We start from the raw sequence: 18,079 nt of genomic DNA, 5'->3' as shown, positions 1-18,079 counted from the left end.
TTAAACAGCTCCTTTTGTTCCACGCCAGTAGAAGAAAAAACACATCTGGATATCCAGCACAGATAGGGGCCCGCCTGTAAATTCTGTTAATTGGCGTCACGTGTAGTTCATTTCCATCACACCCAATCTAAGACACTGGGGACTGATTGATTCAGCACTCCATTCAGAAAATCATGCATTCAATGCCAGTTTCACCCATTGATTTCATCTCCCACATTAATGGACTGTGCTTTTGAGAGGGAAGAACGGGTAACACCAGGAGCGGCACATTCCAGACGAATCAGAATTGGTGTTTTTGTATTACGCTGTGCCAACAAATTTCAGCTTGATGTCTCCATGTGCTGTGGCGGAACAACCAGTTTCTTGGGCCATTTAAACTACAGGTCATATCACATTATTTCTCAACATCAGCAATTTAGAGCCCAATGATGCCATTGGGGTGATGATCCTTAAATTGTCAGTGCTTCCCTCGTCTGGAAAACTGAGTCTGGTGACATGATGACAGGGGGGATGCTTGTGAGGTGCTTGTGGAACAGTGTAATCCACCATTTGCCACTTATATAACATGTCCCGAAAAACCTACAATTGTGTCAAGTCAACTGTGGCAATCAGAATTTGACACATGAGACTAAACTTTGGCAGGTAAGGCTAATGAAGTTCGAGGTCACGATAAATACAAACACTTCACGTGTTTGCCGGGGATGCGGGAAATTAGAAAAAAGGGGGTGCAGAGAAAACCTATGATGATGTGGGACATTGTACCAACAAGGGGTGGGCATTGATTGTAATTTGGGAAATCTAGTGGACAGTCCAGACAGCCATTACACCTATCTTATGGATGCATAGACATGGACCACGTACAGAGAAAATATCACTGTGACATCATGGAAAATATTTTTTTAATTTAAGGAAAAAATTCAGCAAAAGAGAACCACAAAAAAATTTTTTTTTTTAAATGAACAGCTCAACAATAAACTGTGGGGGAAGGGGAAGAAAACTTGGGTAACTATATACAGTGGTGAGAACAATCAGGGTGCATCCCCAGAGGCAGAGGGACGATGTCTCCTTCTCTCACGGCGCTCCATCACATTTACTCGCCGCCCTAGGCGTGCTAGTCGGTCCTCCACGCTGCTCAACCTCTCTTGCACATTTGAGACTGAATTTGGGAAAGAAAAGTGTTTTTGAGAGACGGCACCCAAAAAAAGGGTGACAGCACCATTCAGAGCAAAAACTTACTGGATGATCCTAGCCTCTCCTCCATCCTCTCCATGGCCGTGAACAGATCTCCTATCCCTCTGCGTTGGGCTCTTCCAGGGGGAGCAGACCTTCTGCTGGTTGAGGGACCCTCCTCCGACCGTTCCAGTTGGCTTTCCTGTGCACTAGCTTCAGAAATGAAAGGAAGAAATCAAAGTCTTGTAAAACGGTTTGGCCACAGCAGTTATAACATCATGGCTGATCCACTGTGGCATCAACCTCCAGATTCTCTGATTTCATTTCAATGATTACAGAAAAATGGGAACTCTGTTATAGCACCAGCAAATAAAACATCGGAAAGCATTAATTTTTTTTTCTTGCTGTTACAAAGGAGATAAAAAAAGGCTGACAATTATTTTTTTTCACAGCACACTTTTGAAATCGTGGAAAAGGCCGGTGGGTGGTGATGCTCCGTGCTTGGGGCACCGCTGTCATATACAACTTCCCCTCCATCCATGGAAGTGTGGAAGCGAATGTGGTCCCACTCATCCATGGACACATTCTATGAAGGTTGATGGTCAAGTGCACGGTGTGGGAAAGCATCAGTTGCTGGTCTGCCTGATTTTAGGTGGGGAAGAATATATTAGGCAAATACATGCTTACCAGGGGGTGCCTGTTCTGATCCCTGTGCAGGGTCCTCAGAGGAAGCTTGCTCCCCAGCCACCTCAAGCGCCTCCTGCTCCTCGTCTGCTCTTGCCTCCCCCACGGCAGCGGTGGGAGCTCTACCACGGAGAAGGGCTGCAAAGTGAAGAAGAAATGTTGGTACACTCCATCAAACCATTGCAATCGGAACATTCATGACAAAAAGGTGCAACAAAGATAACACCAGCAACTGTGCACCGTGATGAACACAGCGGCTCGACACATGCCACATTCCCAAACTTGGGGTCCCTCACGCCGAGCATAAAAAAAAAAGGTTTCTTTGTAGGAGAAAAAAAATCCGCTATTGCAATAAAACGGCGTTGTGCGACGATTACGGGGGGGGGGGAATGGAATCTCAGCTCTCCCCCCACCATCTAACTTTTTGCCTGGTTTCTCCACATTGACGTGCACTTAACTGCGTTGTTAATTTAAAATTAAATGCTTTTAAGAGGTTCTTACCAGCATGATGACGGGATTGCCAGCTTGGCCTTCCGGCGAGATCCCAGAGGTTCATCATGGACGCAAAGTACGGGGGCTTTCCACTCTGGCGAGGGATCCCCTGCCAGGCTTCCAGCGCCCCGTAGAAGTCCCCCTTCACCCTCTTGAACTTCGATCTGCACTGTTCGGGGGTCCTGCTGTGACCACGGGCACACATCTGCCTCGACAGCTTGTGAAATATAAGCTTCGTGGGCAGATGTGTGCTCCTCATTACACGCGCCGCTTTTCCGGAGCGTGCAACGAGGTCCAGCAGGGTCTCCACCTCTTCATCCCGCCAGAAGACTCCTTTTGCCGCTGCTGCCATACTTGTTCCTAAACGAAATACCGAAAATGTGCTGTTGCATAAATAAGCATGCCTTCATAACGGCTCCATAAAGGCGCGGAAAAAAAGGCTGCTGATTGGACGCGCTTAAACAGGATGACCAATCGGTGTTAAGGATTTGATTTCGGCGCCAAATGCTGTTGAATGAACACTATGTTCTCCCACACTCATGGGAAGGCCCTTTCAGGCCAATAATTTTTATTTCTGCTACTTGAGGTCCAGTGAAGCACGAGAAAGCATTTTTAACAAGAACAGGGGTTGATTTCTTATCAACAAATTGGTTCAATTTTCACATCGCATTACAGTTCTTTTCACGATACATTTTCCTGGCGCGCCAATGCTTCATCGAAAATTCGTCATAGCGTTATTTTGTCACATTAAAATTAATTAGGCAAAGGAACGGGTGGTGGCTGCAGCGCATGCGCAATTAACGGCTTGGATTTCCGGCGGGAGAACAGTGCTTGGTCGACGGATCACAGTGCAGTGGACTGCCCTCCATTTGCTTTCTTGCAGACGTGGGGAGAGAAGAGCAACCGACACTCTGATCTGCGGACACCATCATAAACAATTGTTTTTTGAAAATGTCGGCCACTGCTCCTGCGGCTCCACGATCAGCGACATGGAGGGAAAAAGAGGTATTGGACCTCCTTTCTTTCTGGGGGGAGGACAAGATACAGGACGCCCTTAGAAGCTCCCACAGGAACTTAGACAACTTTGAAAAAATTTCCAAAATGATGTCCTCACGTGGTCATCGGCGCACTGCATTGGAATGCAGGAACAAAACAAAAAGTATGCGGTTGGAGTACAAGCGCGTCATAGCACACAATTCCACCTCTGGAAACGGCCCCATTACATGTCCTTTTTTTCGTGAGCTGGACAGTATTCTAAGAGGGGACGCAAGTGTAAAACCTAAACGGATAGCGCGAAGCATTTCTTTTGCCCAAGGACCCCCGCAGATAAGCGCCCCCAGGGAAGTGATGGAGGGATCGGAGGAACTCTTCTCGCACGACATGCAGACGATAGATGCTGCACCGCTGTGGTGCTCTTCTCCAAATCCCATGGCAGCACGTGAGTGATGGAGCGTTGATTATTCTAGTTCAGAGCTATGATTTTTCTTCCTTTTCACATTTCCCTGTCTATGAAATCGTAACACCTTTATTGATTTCACGTTTATAGCGCAGAACACGTCATCATCCACCGATGCCAGTGAAGAGGATCTTGACCGCACCATAGATGGACTTGCTGACAAGGGTGAGCATTGTTTTGACAGGTTGCTCCAATGGTGGCCCACCCAAAAACAGTCCCTGGAAAGGCTGAAGACATCTCGAAAGTGGGAACGCCAAGATGAGAGTGCTTGTTTTAGGGGAAAAAAAGGGCACGACCTCAGGTTTGCAAGATATGGGAAAGTCTGTCAGTGATGGGATGGTTTGGAGGTCTTTCATTTATGGGGATGATGTGACATCATTGGCCACACCGTGGAGGTTGTCTTAGACTTATGGTTTCCAATCGTCAACTGTCCACTCCTGCCCAGGCCATCCATGCAAGCAACACCACGGTTTATCCGTTCTATATTTACCAAAATGCATGGATGGAGTTGGCTTTGGATTCAAATATATTTTTGATCAGTCTCCTTTTCATTAATGGATGCCTGACTTGAACTCCAATCTCTACACTCGAAGCATATAAACCCAGTGCCCAGCTTCAGGGACAGATGAACACAGGAATATGAGACCGTGGACGGGTGCACGGACTGGTGCAATTTTCTGTGTGAGACATTCCGGTCCACTAAAAGGCTGAATAAGGGGTAGATGACAGAGGGCACATTCAAAATCTGTTTCAGGTTTTCAGGGCCACCTCTTTGTCGTTATAGTGGTGCAAAAAAAAAGGTCAGACGTCCCATTACAGCTCCTATCATCTCTTATATATTGCTAGTGGCACAGATACAAATAAGAAAAGAGGACAACGCAGAAGACAGTGCCTGCGAAGTGAATGTTTGAATTGTATTTATCTATATCAAATCCCCGTGTTTTTCAAACAAATCACATTTAAAACCTATCAATTTTCAGAAAACGACACTACAGGTGCAAACGCAGTAGAGGACGACGACAGTGATTCAGACCTTCCCCTGGGGCATCGTTCACGCTATAACACGGGTAAGCTTAGTTGATCTGCAGAATCTAAAAGAGTCCAGTTGCACCTTTGAGAAGAGACAATTGCAGAGTGGCATAAGCTCTCCTGAATCACGTTATCTTTGTCTGACATATGAAACAGAGCATGGTCAAATATAGAGGGGGGGAGAGAAGTGGAGGAGAGAGCTGAGTCATCTTGGGAGGCCGGAGGGTGCCTCACAATCGTTCCTTTTATGTCACATGTCCAAAATCTCCATTCTTTGTGTGCGACTGTTGGCCTCCAAGGCAGTTGCCCTGTTAGTTTCTGTAAGCCCAACAGCAAGACCATAATATCCCCTTGGCGTGTGACCCTCCTATAGACACAGACCTACCCGCAAGATGAATTAAAAAAAAAAAATTTTGTTCCCAGAAGCCCACGCCAGGTGTCACCGAGCTCACCCAGACCCCACCTGGTGCAATAAAATCTGTCACCTGTTTCACTGTGAACAGCATGCATAGTCCCCATTCTGAACCAAATGGAACGGATGAAATTTTCATGTGTGTTGTAATTCATCGGCCACGCAGGGTGCATAGGTTAGAAAAAAAAAAAATTGGGACAAACCACGGCTACCTTACAGTCTGCATTGGATTTTCCCAGAAGAGTGTAGTGTTCTCCCACTGGTAGCTGAAATTTCCCATTTATCATGTAAGATTTTTGTCAATGTATTTTTTCTCGCATTTGTTGGCTGGTTTCTCAGATCTGCAGCGCGCATTGAACTGCACCTTGCACCCCTCAATTGATAATGCCAACACTGTTGATGTGATCTGCACTGACATGAATCACAGTTCCAAAAATTAATTCTGAGGGACACCCAGACACCGTCTTGGATCACCTATCCTCTTTAATGGTTGCTCCCACCATATATGTTCTGATGTTGTCAGGATTTCAAGGAAATTCTTGATTTGGCATAACATTGAAAATGGTCAGAATGTGCTCACTGTGGCACATTGCAAGAGCAACGTTGGTCAGCATTGGTGTAAAAGGCAGATCAGGACACAGCACGTCTCCTCGCTATCTAAAGCAGATAAATTGGTCTCTCTCACTAACGCAGTTTTAAACATAATAGCTTTGACTGCTGCCAGTATGTCCTCCATGTTATTTCTGTACAACCCATATGGCAAGTGGCATTGTAAAAGCCTTCCAGTTATGGAAAAACCTTGATGCTTGTGCATGCATGGTTATCAAAAGATGTGGAACACATTGGCCTCGGCGGGGGCAACGGGATGAACTAGGCCGAAATCTGTTATGTGGGTTTTGGAAGTCATGGGGAAGTGCCCAAACTATGAAGCCTGCTGCTGGCCAACCAAAAAACATGTTGCATCCTTTTCTGCAGGCTTAGATTTCTGAATAATGTCTGAGATGTTAACAATTTATTGATCTGTTGCTCTGACTTACATCCACAGCAGACGGGGCAGATAACAGATGCCTAGCAGAAGTTTCACCGGGAACAAGACTATTCCAACTAAGAAACAGGAGACGCAGAAACGCAGCACTCTATGGAGTAGCCGATGATATGATGCGCCGTTCTCGAGAGGAGCACAATGTCCAGGTTTCCCAATGGCGAACGGACAGAGAGATGCTGTGCAGTTGGAAGGCTGATGAGAACAAGATTCAGAGGGAATTCTTGGATCACACTAAAATGGAGAGTGAGAAGTTTGCCGAGGCCTGGAAACAGAACATTTCGGTGATGTCTGATGCTGTGAACACTTTGAAGTCATTGGGACAGATGCTCGCCCAACAGCGTCAAATCATCCCCCCAACACACGATTATGGGCAAACCGCCCTACCTGCCTCACAGGCCACCCCGAAGAAGGCAGCAGCGAGGCGTTCCTGTGTTGGCAAAGCCAGGGAGAGGCTGACGCTTTGAGGAGCTATGTTCTGCGTTGCCCTCCTTATTTGCCACATATCATGGTTTTTGGCAGCAAAGTTCATTTGACAGATTCCATTGCACTGGTGACCCCTTAATGGTCTTTATCTATTGTATTTGAAATAAATGTGTGTTAAGGAGTTGTCGCCCCAGTCATGTATGTCTGTTTTAAAATTCTTAACTTTCTGGGATCAAATGGAATCATCAAGGTATAAGATGATGGCCAATCGTTTCCAATGTTGACTCCCTTTTTTTTTTCAACGCAATCCCCAAAGTTTAGGAATATTTAACATCAGACAATACAATGAAATTACAGTAAGAATCACATTTGTGTTTCTTTGTGTAAGTGGCATCACTCATGTAGTGACCATTCTAAACAGCCTTCCTGCAAAAAGTGAAACACAGCAGTCACCAATTGAGTGGCGCTTCCCCCCCCCTTGATTGCAACATGCGGCTAAGTTATATTTTTGGGAGGAGCACTTGCAGTCCAAATTGGAAATTTGGGGGGGGGGCCCTATTCCAGACTTGGCCAAAAATACCATGACCAACTGTGAACGATGTATGCGGGGGACCACTCAGCTGTGTGGGAATGTATTGTCTGCATGTGCCAGGACTTGAATTCACATCCACCGCTTGTCTGACAGCACCCCAATAATCAATAGTCTTTTGAGTTCAGTTAACCAAATTTTTTTTTTATTTACACAGATTAGAGTTGCTGGTTGAGACCATTTATGTTCCCCTTGGTTTAGCAGCTTTTTGAAGCAGGTTAGCCGATGTCCATCACTTGCCGCACTGAGGGAGGCAACATCAACTTGTCGAATCTAGGCCCATATACTTGGCCAGGGCATCCCTAACCACCTTTCCTTCGGCAAGATGCCTGTGATGGGTGGTCAACTCTTGTCCCTCTCCATGAGAAACAAGTATTGTCTCTGGGGCTGCTCCGCGGCCAGTGATGGGATGTCCCCGGCTTTCACAGAGGTTGTGCAAAACAACACATGCTGTCACCACAGCGATGACGTTGTGCTCCCTAACTTGGAGGCGGTGTGACAGACACCTCCACCTGGCCTTCAGTCTTCCGAAACAACATTCCACCACGTTCCTGGCTCGCGATAGGCGGGTGTCAAACATTTTCTGAGCTTGTGTGGTTGCCGTTCTCCCGTAGGGCTTCATAAGCCACCTACGCATGGGGTAGGCTCCATCGGCAATGACCACCGGGGGTATTCTTACACCGTCCACCACCATGAAAGGGTTTCCCGGAATTAGTGAGCCACTATCCATGGCAACACAGAAGGCGGAGTGGGCGAACACGAAGGCATCGTGGTTCTTCCCACTCCACCCCACCTCGGCGTCCACAAATCTTCCCCGGTGATCAACTGTGCCTTGGAGCAGAATCGAGGAATAGTTCTTGCGGTTGCCGTACTGATCTGGGCGGCCTCCAGGAGCGCAGATTGGGATATGCGTTCCATCAATAGCTCCCACACAGTGCGGGAAACCCATTCTACGGAAACCGTCCATTATCTGGGAGAAAGAAAAAAGAAAGGAAAAAAAAAGTCATAGTGCTATCAGGCAAACTGTGCTTTAAAGAATCATCATCACTCAGCGATGTCTAGTTCTTAAACACCCTGAAAGGGTTATTTTTGTAAATTGAATTTAGGATTTTTTTGCATTCTGAAATGTTGGGTGGAGGTTCTCTTATGTTTGGTGTAATTTAAATTGAATGATCCACATATCCACACAAGTCTCTCTCTTCTCACCCTTTGGCAATAAAGGTGACCGTTGGTGGTTTAAAAATCAGCATCTTTTTGAGGCCACTAACTGGCCCACCAAATTGGGATCGTCTTGTGCCTTGCTAGAGGGAACGAGAACGGGTGTGAGACGGGCCCATGACAATTGGGTCCATTCTGGACTCAAAATTCCACCCCGGGCCACAGAGGCCTCTATTTTTTCTAACCCTGGAGACAGGTGTTTGGCGGTGTATGAGGCACTGTTTTTCGGGGTAAACCAAAACATCCCCCCAGGTAACAAATTAACTAGAAATTGTTGGAGAGTGGGATAACAGGTCGGATAAGGTGCCTTGCACGTTGTGTTTACTTTGCTTTCACAATGCCACCCAGAGCCACCATGAAGGGAGACGTTTCTCCCCATAGAAAACCATGGAGATTTTAGGAGGATTCGTGGAGAATTGGATGGGAGGGGGGGTAAACTTGTATCCCCATATTTCAAAGTATTCCTAAATTTGGAGGTTTGACAAAGGAGGGTTAGGAGAAGGTGTTCGACAACTGTGTAACGATTTGGGTCACACAGTAGGGGGAAAGACCAAACTGCATTCCTGCACACCACCCCACCTATGTAAACCAAATGTTTATATCACAGAGGCAAAAAAGGCAATCCCTCTCCACGACAATTCATTTTGTTAACTGCTTCAGATCACACGGCGAGGGGTGTGTGTGTGTGTCAGTTGTTGCCCCTCTTTTTCTTAAAAAAAAAGGGATTTGTGTGGTGGAAGAACACACTATGAGGGTTGAATGCCATTGCATGCTTAAGGTGTCTGTGGGCAATGTTCACTCACACTCAAACAAACACATAGGGTTGTAGATTTTGAGAGGGTTTCAAAATTACCTTTAAAATGACTGGGAGAGGGGGATGATGTACACACCAGAGTGTTGTGTACTGGTCGTTCCGTTAATGTCACAATTTTTTTTTAAACGATAAATTGTAATAGCGAAATTTTGATATTTCAAAATAAAAATTACCTGTCCAATCGCTCTTCCGAAGGAGACAGTCTTCGATAGAAGTTCCACCTCGACCGCGAGGCAGAACTCGACCACCGCGGAGGCTACCGTTGACTTCCCAATCCCGAACAGATCGCTCGCCACCTGGTAGCTTGTTCCGCTGGCCAGCCACCAAATTGCAACCGCGACTCGTCTCTCCACCGATATTGCAGAGCGAAGGGAGGTGTTTTGACGCTGCAGCCTTGGACGCAGGGCTTCCACCAAGTCGATGAAGGTCCTCTTGGACATCCGGAAGCGGCGCATCCACCGACGGTCATCCCAGTGCACCAACACGATATTCTCCCACCAGTCGGTGCTTCTCGGGTATACCCAGTGCTGCCGTGGCTCCTCCATCTGCGCAAGCAGGAACCAATGTTGGAAGCGCTGCCGGCGCCGTATTCTGGAGCGCGTCCAGGCGACGGTGGAGACTGAATCCTGGAACAGAATCCTGGCTGCAGCTCTGCGGCGTTGGGCTGAATAGCGCCGGTAAGCAAGAAGCAGCTGCGTCTGGCAAGCCAGCAACGTAAACATCAGCTGTCCGATGAGGGCGACTATAGGATCCATACCCACAACCGAATCGGCAACAGTAACCACAACGACACCAAGCACACCAACCATCCGCTCACACCCACAAATAGATTTTGCCGAGAACCTTCCCTTTTATAGACCATTCGAATCGCCCGCCCAAAAAAGTTAACCAGTGGCTATCGAGATGTTCACGTGATTTGTCGCTTTGTTGATGTTTCCTCATATCGATAAAACGAAATAACGGAAAAGTGTTTTCAAAAAAAATAAAAAAAAAGGGAGGGAAAAAAAGGTACCGCCCACAAAAGCGGTTGGCGAGCGGACGTGTGACCGGAGGCTCGCGCGAGAAAGCCGGATGGGGAGCCTGAATGTGAACGGAGAAGGAAAAGTTGCGGGTTGGAGGAAACCGAAAGAAAAGCGATTTATAAGCGGGTAATGGGTGAATGTGGATTCAGCCCTGAACCGATGAGTATTGGAGATCCCCATTTAAAAAGTCCTTTTTCATTTTGGAGAGTTGCCCTTATGTCTTTGGAACAGAATTTATGGAGCTACCTTATGCAAATGCCATCTGTAGAAACATTAAGGATTGCAAAACTGATCTCCCTCATCTAGCTTTTATCTCCCTTTCTTTGTACCTCTTGTGTTTAGTTTGTATGCCACAGGATCAGTGTTTCGTTTTTATAAATAGCACCAGCCAGCAGTATCCTGTATGAAATTTTAATTGCTGTGACAAGATTTAGTAGACAATTTCTCTTTGAAAAATCAAGATGAATTTAAAAAAGAAAAGAAATATAATAATAATAATAACATTCAATTTATATACTGCCGTTCAGGACAATAGCTACCCACTCAGAGCGGTTTACAAAGTATGTCATTATTATCCCCACCACAACAATCACCCTGTGAGGTAGGTGGGGCTGAGAGAGCTCTGGAAGAGCTGTGACTGACCCAAGGTCACCCAGCTGGCTACAAGTGGAGAAGTGGGGAATCAAACCTGGTACTCCAGATTAGTGTTCCGCTACTCTTAACCACTACACCAAACTGGCTCTCCATACACAGGAAATAAAGGATGACTAGTTTTCACTGGATCTTAGCCCACAAAAGAGAACGAGCATTGCAAATTTTTCAGCAGATCATGGAAAGCTTATTGAGGATGAAGGCATGATCAGTAATGCTCTGATGAAGAATTCTTCCAGCAAAGCAAGCAGTTTGGCCCTCACCAAGGAAGAATCATCCCCTTCCAGTTCAAAAAAACCCCGTTTTCTTTCTCGGAGAGATGGCCGAAGGTGTTCAGAATCGCTTGCACATTGGCTTCCACTGTCATTGGGGCCTTCACCATTGAGAAGAGAAAACAGGTATGTCACTCAAAGGACTGGCACCACGCACAAAAGAATGTTAAATCAGAAAGATTCACCAAGATAACAACAGTCTCGTACCCTGGCGAATCTTCCCATAAAAAGCTCCATATTTTACAGAACTCCGGGTCTCTGGAGGTTTACCCGGAGGTGATGATCAGTCCACTAGAGGGCCCTAGGCTTGGGAAACCAGAAGGCAGAGGTGCCAAGGCAGTCAAAGCAGGCAGCCCCATAGCGCTCCTGCCCAGGGTTGCCAGGTGGCTTGGGGTGCACCTCTTGGGTGAGGTCTCTGGCTGGTGGCTTGGAAACTCCTGTGGTACCAGCTGGCTTGCTGGTAGCTCACCACACTGGTTTTTAGTGTGGGGATGAGAGTTCATGAGGAATCACCTACCATCATGCTTCCCATGTCTGTCTTCACCCATCCAGGGTTCAATGCAATGCACAAGATCTCATCTCCGGCATATCCCAGGGACTGGCACCGAGTGAGCATATTTAGAGCTGTCTTTGAAGAAAACATGCCAGAGGGAGAGAAATAACAACAACAACAACATTCGATTTATATACCGCCCTTCAGGACAACTTAATGCCCACTCAGAGTGGTTTACAAAGTGTGTTATTATTATCCCAACGACAATCACCCTGTGAGGTGGGTGGGGCTGAGAGAGCTCTGAGAGAGCTGTGACTGACCCAAGGTCCCCCAGCTGCCTTCAAGTGGAGGAGTGGGGAATCAAACCCGGCTCTCCAGATTAGAGTCCCGTGCTCTTAACCACTACACCAAACTGGCAAATAAATGCTGCTTCCAGGTCCATGATAAATGAGCATGTCAAAAGGACATCTTTGTAGTTTTATCATATTTCAACCTTCCTTTCCGCCAAGTTGCACAGGGTGGCATACTTAGTCTCCCCTCTTATCTTTGTATCCTCACAACAACCCCGTAAGGTAGGTTGAGAAACAGTGACTGGCTTAGGATTCTCGGTGAGCTTTGAGACCGAGTAGGGATTTGAACCTAACTCTCATCCCAAGCACTCAAACCAATGTACAACACAGGTGAAGAGGAATTATTAGACTTGAGCTCTAACTTTCCAATACTAAGAAGCCAATGCCAGCATTGCTAGTTAACAGGGCTTTTTTTCAGCAGGAACGCGGTGGAACGGAGTTCCGGCACCTCTTAAAAATGGTCACATGGCTGGTGGCCATGTGACCATTTTCGCCGAGGGCGATTTAAACTTTAAAAAACTCCCCCCTTGTCCCAGCTGACCCAAAGTGACATCATTGTGCAGTCCTGAGTTCCACCACCTGTTTTCCCAGGAAAAAAGCCCTGGTCGTCATCCTTTGCACTGCAGGCATGGCCCTACCTTGCTGCAGCGGTAATTAATGACTTGTCCAAAATCCCATCCAAGGAGATCAGTGATGGAGCCAGCGCCACTGGACATGTTGACAATAGCGGCTTTGCTGCAGCTCATCCCTTTCTGGGGGCTTTCCTGAGATGCCCTCCTCAGCAAGGGCAAGAATGCCTGGAGAAGGAGACAACATCCGTCAAGCGCAGAAACACAATCCGTAGGACAGACCGGGCCACTGCTCACTGGCATGGATATGCACAGAATTTTTTAAAAATCAATCTCATTTTGCTCCTAAATACCTCCATTCCATTTCATTATTATTGCCATCATCTCAGTTACGTGCTTTACTCCCCCCTGGGTCCACCCAACAAAATGTCCATTGCCAGTTCTTTGCTGGGAACTTAATTCCAAACAAATGTGGACCTTCTCAGTGAACAGAAAAAGCCTTCTATGGAACCAGACGGTTTTATCAAGGTCAAGAAGACCCTGATGGGCAGCCAGAAGAGGGTCTTATGATCCTGGGGCTCTCAGCAAGAGTCTTCAGAATCAATCTCGCCCTGCCTGCCAGGCCCCCCTCCCACTGGGGCCACTCCAAGCTCAAGCAAGCACTGGCCCACATACAGTGCAAAGTGGGTGGGTGTACATGGTGACTGCTAAGTTGTTTTCTGCCAGAACCCCAGGGAAGGCAGGGCTGTGAGCTAAGGTGGTGGCTGGCAATCTTCTGGAATTACAACTGATCCCCAGGCTATTATATATTGTGATTAACAGCTCTTTATTATAGTAAACATCTTTATTGGAAGCTGGAAGCAAACAGACAGAAGACAGGCTCAACAGTAATTAATTTATACTTACAGAAACCATGCCCACTTTTAACAACAACCAATACAAGGTATGCCTCTAGAATCCTTCATTTGCATGAACTATACACAAAGTAACTGTGTGCAGCGCAGTGACTGGCCTATAAGGCAACAGTTATGATTGGCCGTTACTAGCACAAAAGACCAATAGTCTTGTAGGCTTCAGGAGCCTTCATTCCTACTCAGGCAATACATAACCCAGGCCATTTTCTCCTGGAGAAAATGGCTGCTTTGAAAGGCGGATAGTATGGCATTATACCTTGCTGAAGTCCCTTCCCTTCCCTCCCCAAACCCCACCCTCTCCAGGTTCCACCTTCAAAATCTCCCGGAATTTCCCAACCTGGTGCTGGCAACTCTTCAGTGAGTGGTTGGGGCCTCCTTAGTAGGATTGCCAGCTCCAAGTTGGGAAATTCCTGGAGATTTGGGGGGTGAAACCTGGAGAAACCTGGAGAAAGTGGGGTTTGGAGAGGGAAAGGATCTTGGCATGGCATAATTCCATACAGTCCACCCCCCCCAAAGCAGCCATTTTCTCCAGGTGAACTGATCTCTGTGGCCTGGAGACCAGTTGTAATTCCAGGAGATCTTCAGCCACTACCTGGATGCCGGTAACCCTACTCCTCAGCTTGGGGCCCAGGGCAACTGCCCTTGATGCCGTGTGCCTAAGACTATCACGGCCGAGCAGCAGCTCTTCAAGGCCTTGGGAAGTGTCTTTCATCTGACCTTCCACCTGATCTTTTCAACGGTAGATGTCCTCCCACTGAGCCACAGCTTCTCCCCTTTGATAGCAACCCAACCTTTGGGGCAGGCATCTTTACAGGGGGCAGGAAGGGAGAGATTTTATCTTGGTTTTGATTTGGAAAATTTCAAATAATTTTGTAAGCCGCCTTGAACTATGTGGAAAGGTGAAGGTATAAGTGTTTTAATAAATAAATAAAATGTGAAACGGTGATTCCCGTCATTAGGAAGCACAGGCATCGGGCTACCAAATGGAAAGATGACTGTGAGAGATGACAAATTATTTTCTTTGGAGGGGCCATAGGATGTCCTCACCTGGCTCACCATCATGGGCCCAATCACGTTGTTTTTGTACACCTCGGACATTTTCTCTGGCATCTCGGATTCCAGAGTGCTGGACCTTACAATCCCGGCATTGTTGATCAGGAGATTCAGCCCGGCTCCTTGCAGGTGCTCCGTGACTCTGGCTGCAGCAGCCTGGATGCTGGATGGATCAGTAACTTCTGCAGCAGAAAAAGGGAAGTTTTAATGGTTATTAGCCCACTTAGCCACAAGCCAACCTTGGCCGATTCCACACCACCTTGTTTTCGCGCCAGTTTTTCGCTGCCGCAACGCTACACATTCCTCTGTTCACACGTTTTTTAAAAAAATTGTAATAGTATCGCTACGGCGTCACAGCAGACCACCGCGATTTCATCGCGCTATGAGCTCATTACATCGTCCAGCCCCTAAAGCATCACCCATTCAAGCCCCACCCCTTGTCTCCGTGGTTCCCCCCCCTGCACTTAAAGAAAAAAAAGGAAGGGTAATTCATCGTTAGGGCGACACCGCGACCCAATCAACCTCCATGGGTGTCATGGCCCAGTCTGAGAGTGAGGTCTCCTCTGGAGGAGAGGAGCCTCGTGTAGCCAGTCAGGACTCCTCAGGAGAAGAGGAGCCCTGTGTAGCCAGCCCTAGCCCTGATTCAGCAGAAGCCAGCAATCAGGAGCAACAGCTGCTGGCTGATCAGAGCTTGCAGCCAGCAGCTGAGACACCAGCACCCTCTAGCTCCAATACCACAGGGGAAGCTCAGCCAGGGACTTCTACAGGTGCAGCGCAGCCAAGAGCCTCCACCCCCCCAGGTTCACCCATGCCCAAGGAACGCCGCAGGCAGCGCCAGAGACTAGAACTGCAGGAGAGACGGTGCAGTGCTCGCCTCTTGAGCCAACGCCAGCTGCTGGAGAGTGACGATGAGTGACACTCTGTCTTTTTAAACTACCCTTCCCGGCTAACATTGCATTTCCCGACAAGTGTTCTTCACATGTCAGATATCTTGTGTAGAGAGACTCTCAGTCTAACCTTCCTCACAGGGTTGTTGTGAGGATAAAATGAAGGAGAGGAGAACAATGTAAACTGCTTTGGGTCTACATTGGAAAGAAAGGCAGAGTATAAATAAAACAAATAATTTCAAAATCACTCTCATCTGTAAAATACATTTTAATACTGAAGCTGTGTCCACAAAAGATTGGTTCCCCATTGTAGAGACCCTGGCACATCTTCCCCTCTCCAGATCTTGACAAGGACTTTGGATTTCTCACACCGGATTGGATCAAAACTAAATTGGCAATTTACATGGATTCCCACTTCCCACTGCGTATCTCCCTCTGGGACTCCAATTCCCCATTAGCAGCATTTTCTGGAAATCAGTGGGCTGTAGTGTTTTTTTTTTTGCTGCGCATGACTACACATCAGGGATACAGGGAGCGGGGGGAGGAACGGCAGTGAGGATAAACAGGGGCAATAGTTATCGTGAAGGCATCGTTCCAAAAGTGGGATGTGAAGGAGAAGAGAGAGGTGGCATCGTGCAGGGAATTTAATAGGAAGTTCTTCTATCCCAATCAATGCAGAACTGGGGCAGGGGGAGAGAAACACCCACCCAGGGGGATGATCTTGACTTCCTGATGCTTGGCGGCCAAATCCTTCAAGTCCTGAAAGAGACCAAAGGCAGAAGCTAGTGATGTCGAGGCAAGTCCTGGATTCTTTGTTATATATTTTTTAAAAAAATACTTTATTGTTTTATTCCGAATATAACAACCCGTCACCGACATCACCCGTGTAGGGACCTCCAGGCAGTAGATACATAAATATTATTCCATACAATATTATTTCATATTCACAATTACTCCCAGTACAACTCTATTGCTCTATAGATCATTCCACTTAGCCTTATAATTAAATTAACCTCTCAATATCCTCTGGATTCTTTGTTATGAGCTAGGAAGGAAAGTCAGGCAAAGGTTACATTTGACTTTCTGACTTCACCCAGAATATTAAGAAAATCTGGACAAGCAAAATGTTAAAAACCTCCACCAAACCTCCTGTTGTGCAGGAAACACATGTAAAAACTGGAGCTTTATAGTTCAGGTTATGTTTTCCAGAACAGTTTGTGCAACAGTTTGATCTGGGTCTCCCCTGCTTTTTAAAGAACAAAGAATGTAGTCCTGTACACATTTACTTAGCGCAAGCTGCACTGAGTTCATTGGGATAGATTGCTTAGTGAACTGCTGCCTGGAAAACCCTGCTTTTCACGTTAATGTATTTCAGAATATTTTGTTCAGGTTACTCTCCTAATTTCTTGTGTGCATTAAGATCAGCATGCCTCTTTCAAAATGCTTGTTGGATGAATCAGAGAAGGGCATGAGCAGTCTTTTTCCTAATTCTGGAAAGAAAAGAGTAACCACAGCACATTAAGAGGCAATGATGTTATGAGATCTTATGAACATTTCCTGTAGAACCCAATTTACCCTGCAACTCCAAAGATATTCAAACCTCCGTTCTCCTGGACACAATATCTTTGGCATCAACAGGATTCCCCTTCAAAGCTCACCTGGGCACGGGATCCCTCTGGGTCACGGCAGGTGGCAAAGATCCATTCTGGATGTTCATTTTGCTCAGACAGCTGCCTGACAAGCTCCAGGCCAATCCCCCGGTTGGATCCAGTCACCAGGACACTGCGTGCCTTCAGCATATCCATGGCTTCTTGTCTGTTGTCGTCCAACTAGACTTGTCACAGCCTAACTAACTTTAGGCTACAACTCCTCGAAGCAAGTTTGAGGAAATTGATTCCTGCATTAGTTCAAGTTCCTCTATGCGGCTCACCAGGACAACACAAAAAGATAAGAGAGTTTGGAATTTCTTGTTGGTTTCCTATAGGTGTTGTCTCGCAAAGGCTTAGAAAAGAAAAGAGTTTTGCCTAATGCAGAAAAAGATTTGGCAGAGAGGAGGAAAACGTCGTTTAGATGGTAGAAAGAGACGAGGTTGTGTGCTCGGTTTGCACAGGTGGGCTGAGTGCCATTTGGATGGGGCAGAGGTTTCAGTCTGCTCTTTTGCCCTTCTGCAATATTCCAGAGTTTGGATAGGTTAATGTTTGGTGCAGCTTTCCTCACTCTCCTCTATTTTGCATATACAGAGAATGAGAAGGTACATGCTGTCATGTGGACAAGTTCCCAAAGTACTACATACACCACAAATGCAATCATATTAACAAGCAAAGCTCAAGAGGGCATATGAGAGATGACAGAAGCTTGATAGTATCTTTGTAGACAATAACTTGACGGGTAAACAAGTTTACCCGTCAAGTTATTGTCATTTTACCCAGAAGAAGAGAAAGTGGAAACGGATATCCTCTGTGGTTAAGACTTTCAAATACAATTAGGAGGAACAGTGTATAACAACAGAAATATTTGATTTATATACTGCCCTTCG

General features: G+C 46.6%; 2 protein-coding genes across 5 annotated transcripts; both read right to left on the bottom strand.

The window, feature by feature from the left end:
- Positions 1-652: 652 nt before the first annotated feature.
- Positions 653-17,658, bottom strand: LOC129344073 (C-factor-like). Of its 4 annotated transcripts, XR_008598360.1 has the most exons (8): positions 17,202-17,658; positions 16,251-16,302; positions 14,651-14,838; positions 12,759-12,917; positions 11,795-11,905; positions 1,858-1,992; positions 1,237-1,383; positions 654-1,156 (listed from the first exon to the last, which is right to left on the bottom strand). XR_008598360.1 is itself a non-coding variant. In XM_055000564.1 (7 exons), the coding sequence occupies exons 1-7, from the start codon at positions 17,346-17,348 to the stop codon at positions 1,288-1,290; spliced, it is 888 nt and encodes a 295-aa protein (XP_054856539.1). In that variant the 5' UTR covers positions 17,349-17,658; the 3' UTR covers positions 653-1,287. The 4 variants fall into 4 exon arrangements, 2 of the variants coding, with proteins under 2 accessions (XP_054856539.1, XP_054856540.1); XR_008598361.1 differs by lacking the exon at positions 11,795-11,905 and having other exon boundaries at positions 653-1,156; XM_055000564.1 differs by having other exon boundaries at positions 653-1,383.
- On the bottom strand, positions 6,678-10,141 carry LOC129344072 (uncharacterized). Its single transcript, XM_055000563.1, has 2 exons — positions 9,506-10,141; positions 6,678-8,270 (listed from the first exon to the last, which is right to left on the bottom strand). The coding sequence occupies exons 1-2, from the start codon at positions 10,139-10,141 to the stop codon at positions 7,560-7,562; spliced, it is 1,347 nt and encodes a 448-aa protein (XP_054856538.1). The 3' UTR covers positions 6,678-7,559.
- Positions 17,659-18,079: the final 421 nt, after the last annotated feature.

The sequence above is a fragment of the Eublepharis macularius genome, chromosome 16 (genome assembly GCF_028583425.1).
Source record: "Eublepharis macularius isolate TG4126 chromosome 16, MPM_Emac_v1.0, whole genome shotgun sequence".
In the NCBI taxonomy this organism is placed as follows: domain Eukaryota; kingdom Metazoa; phylum Chordata; class Lepidosauria; order Squamata; family Eublepharidae; genus Eublepharis; species Eublepharis macularius.
The sequence above is the reverse complement of the archived record's forward strand: the minus strand, read 5'-3'. Positions and strand labels throughout refer to the sequence as shown.

Excerpts from the sequence above, each read along its gene's own strand:
- LOC129344072 (XM_055000563.1), bottom strand. The coding sequence starts at position 10,141 with ATGGTTGGTGTGCTTGGTGTCGTTGTGGTTACTGTTGCCGATTCGGTT. Across the intron at positions 8,271-9,505 it reads TCGGAAGAGCGATTGGACAG|ATAATGGACGGTTTCCGTAG; the intron begins GTAATTTTTATT and ends TCTTTCTCCCAG.
- LOC129344073 (XM_055000564.1), bottom strand. The coding sequence starts at position 17,348 with ATGGATATGCTGAAGGCACGCAGTGTCCTGGTGACTGGATCCAACCGG. Across the intron at positions 16,303-17,201 it reads CAGAGGGATCCCGTGCCCAG|GACTTGAAGGATTTGGCCGC; the intron begins GTGAGCTTTGAA and ends GGTCTCTTTCAG. Across the intron at positions 12,918-14,650 it reads GGCCCATGATGGTGAGCCAG|GCATTCTTGCCCTTGCTGAG; the intron begins GTGAGGACATCC and ends CTCCTTCTCCAG.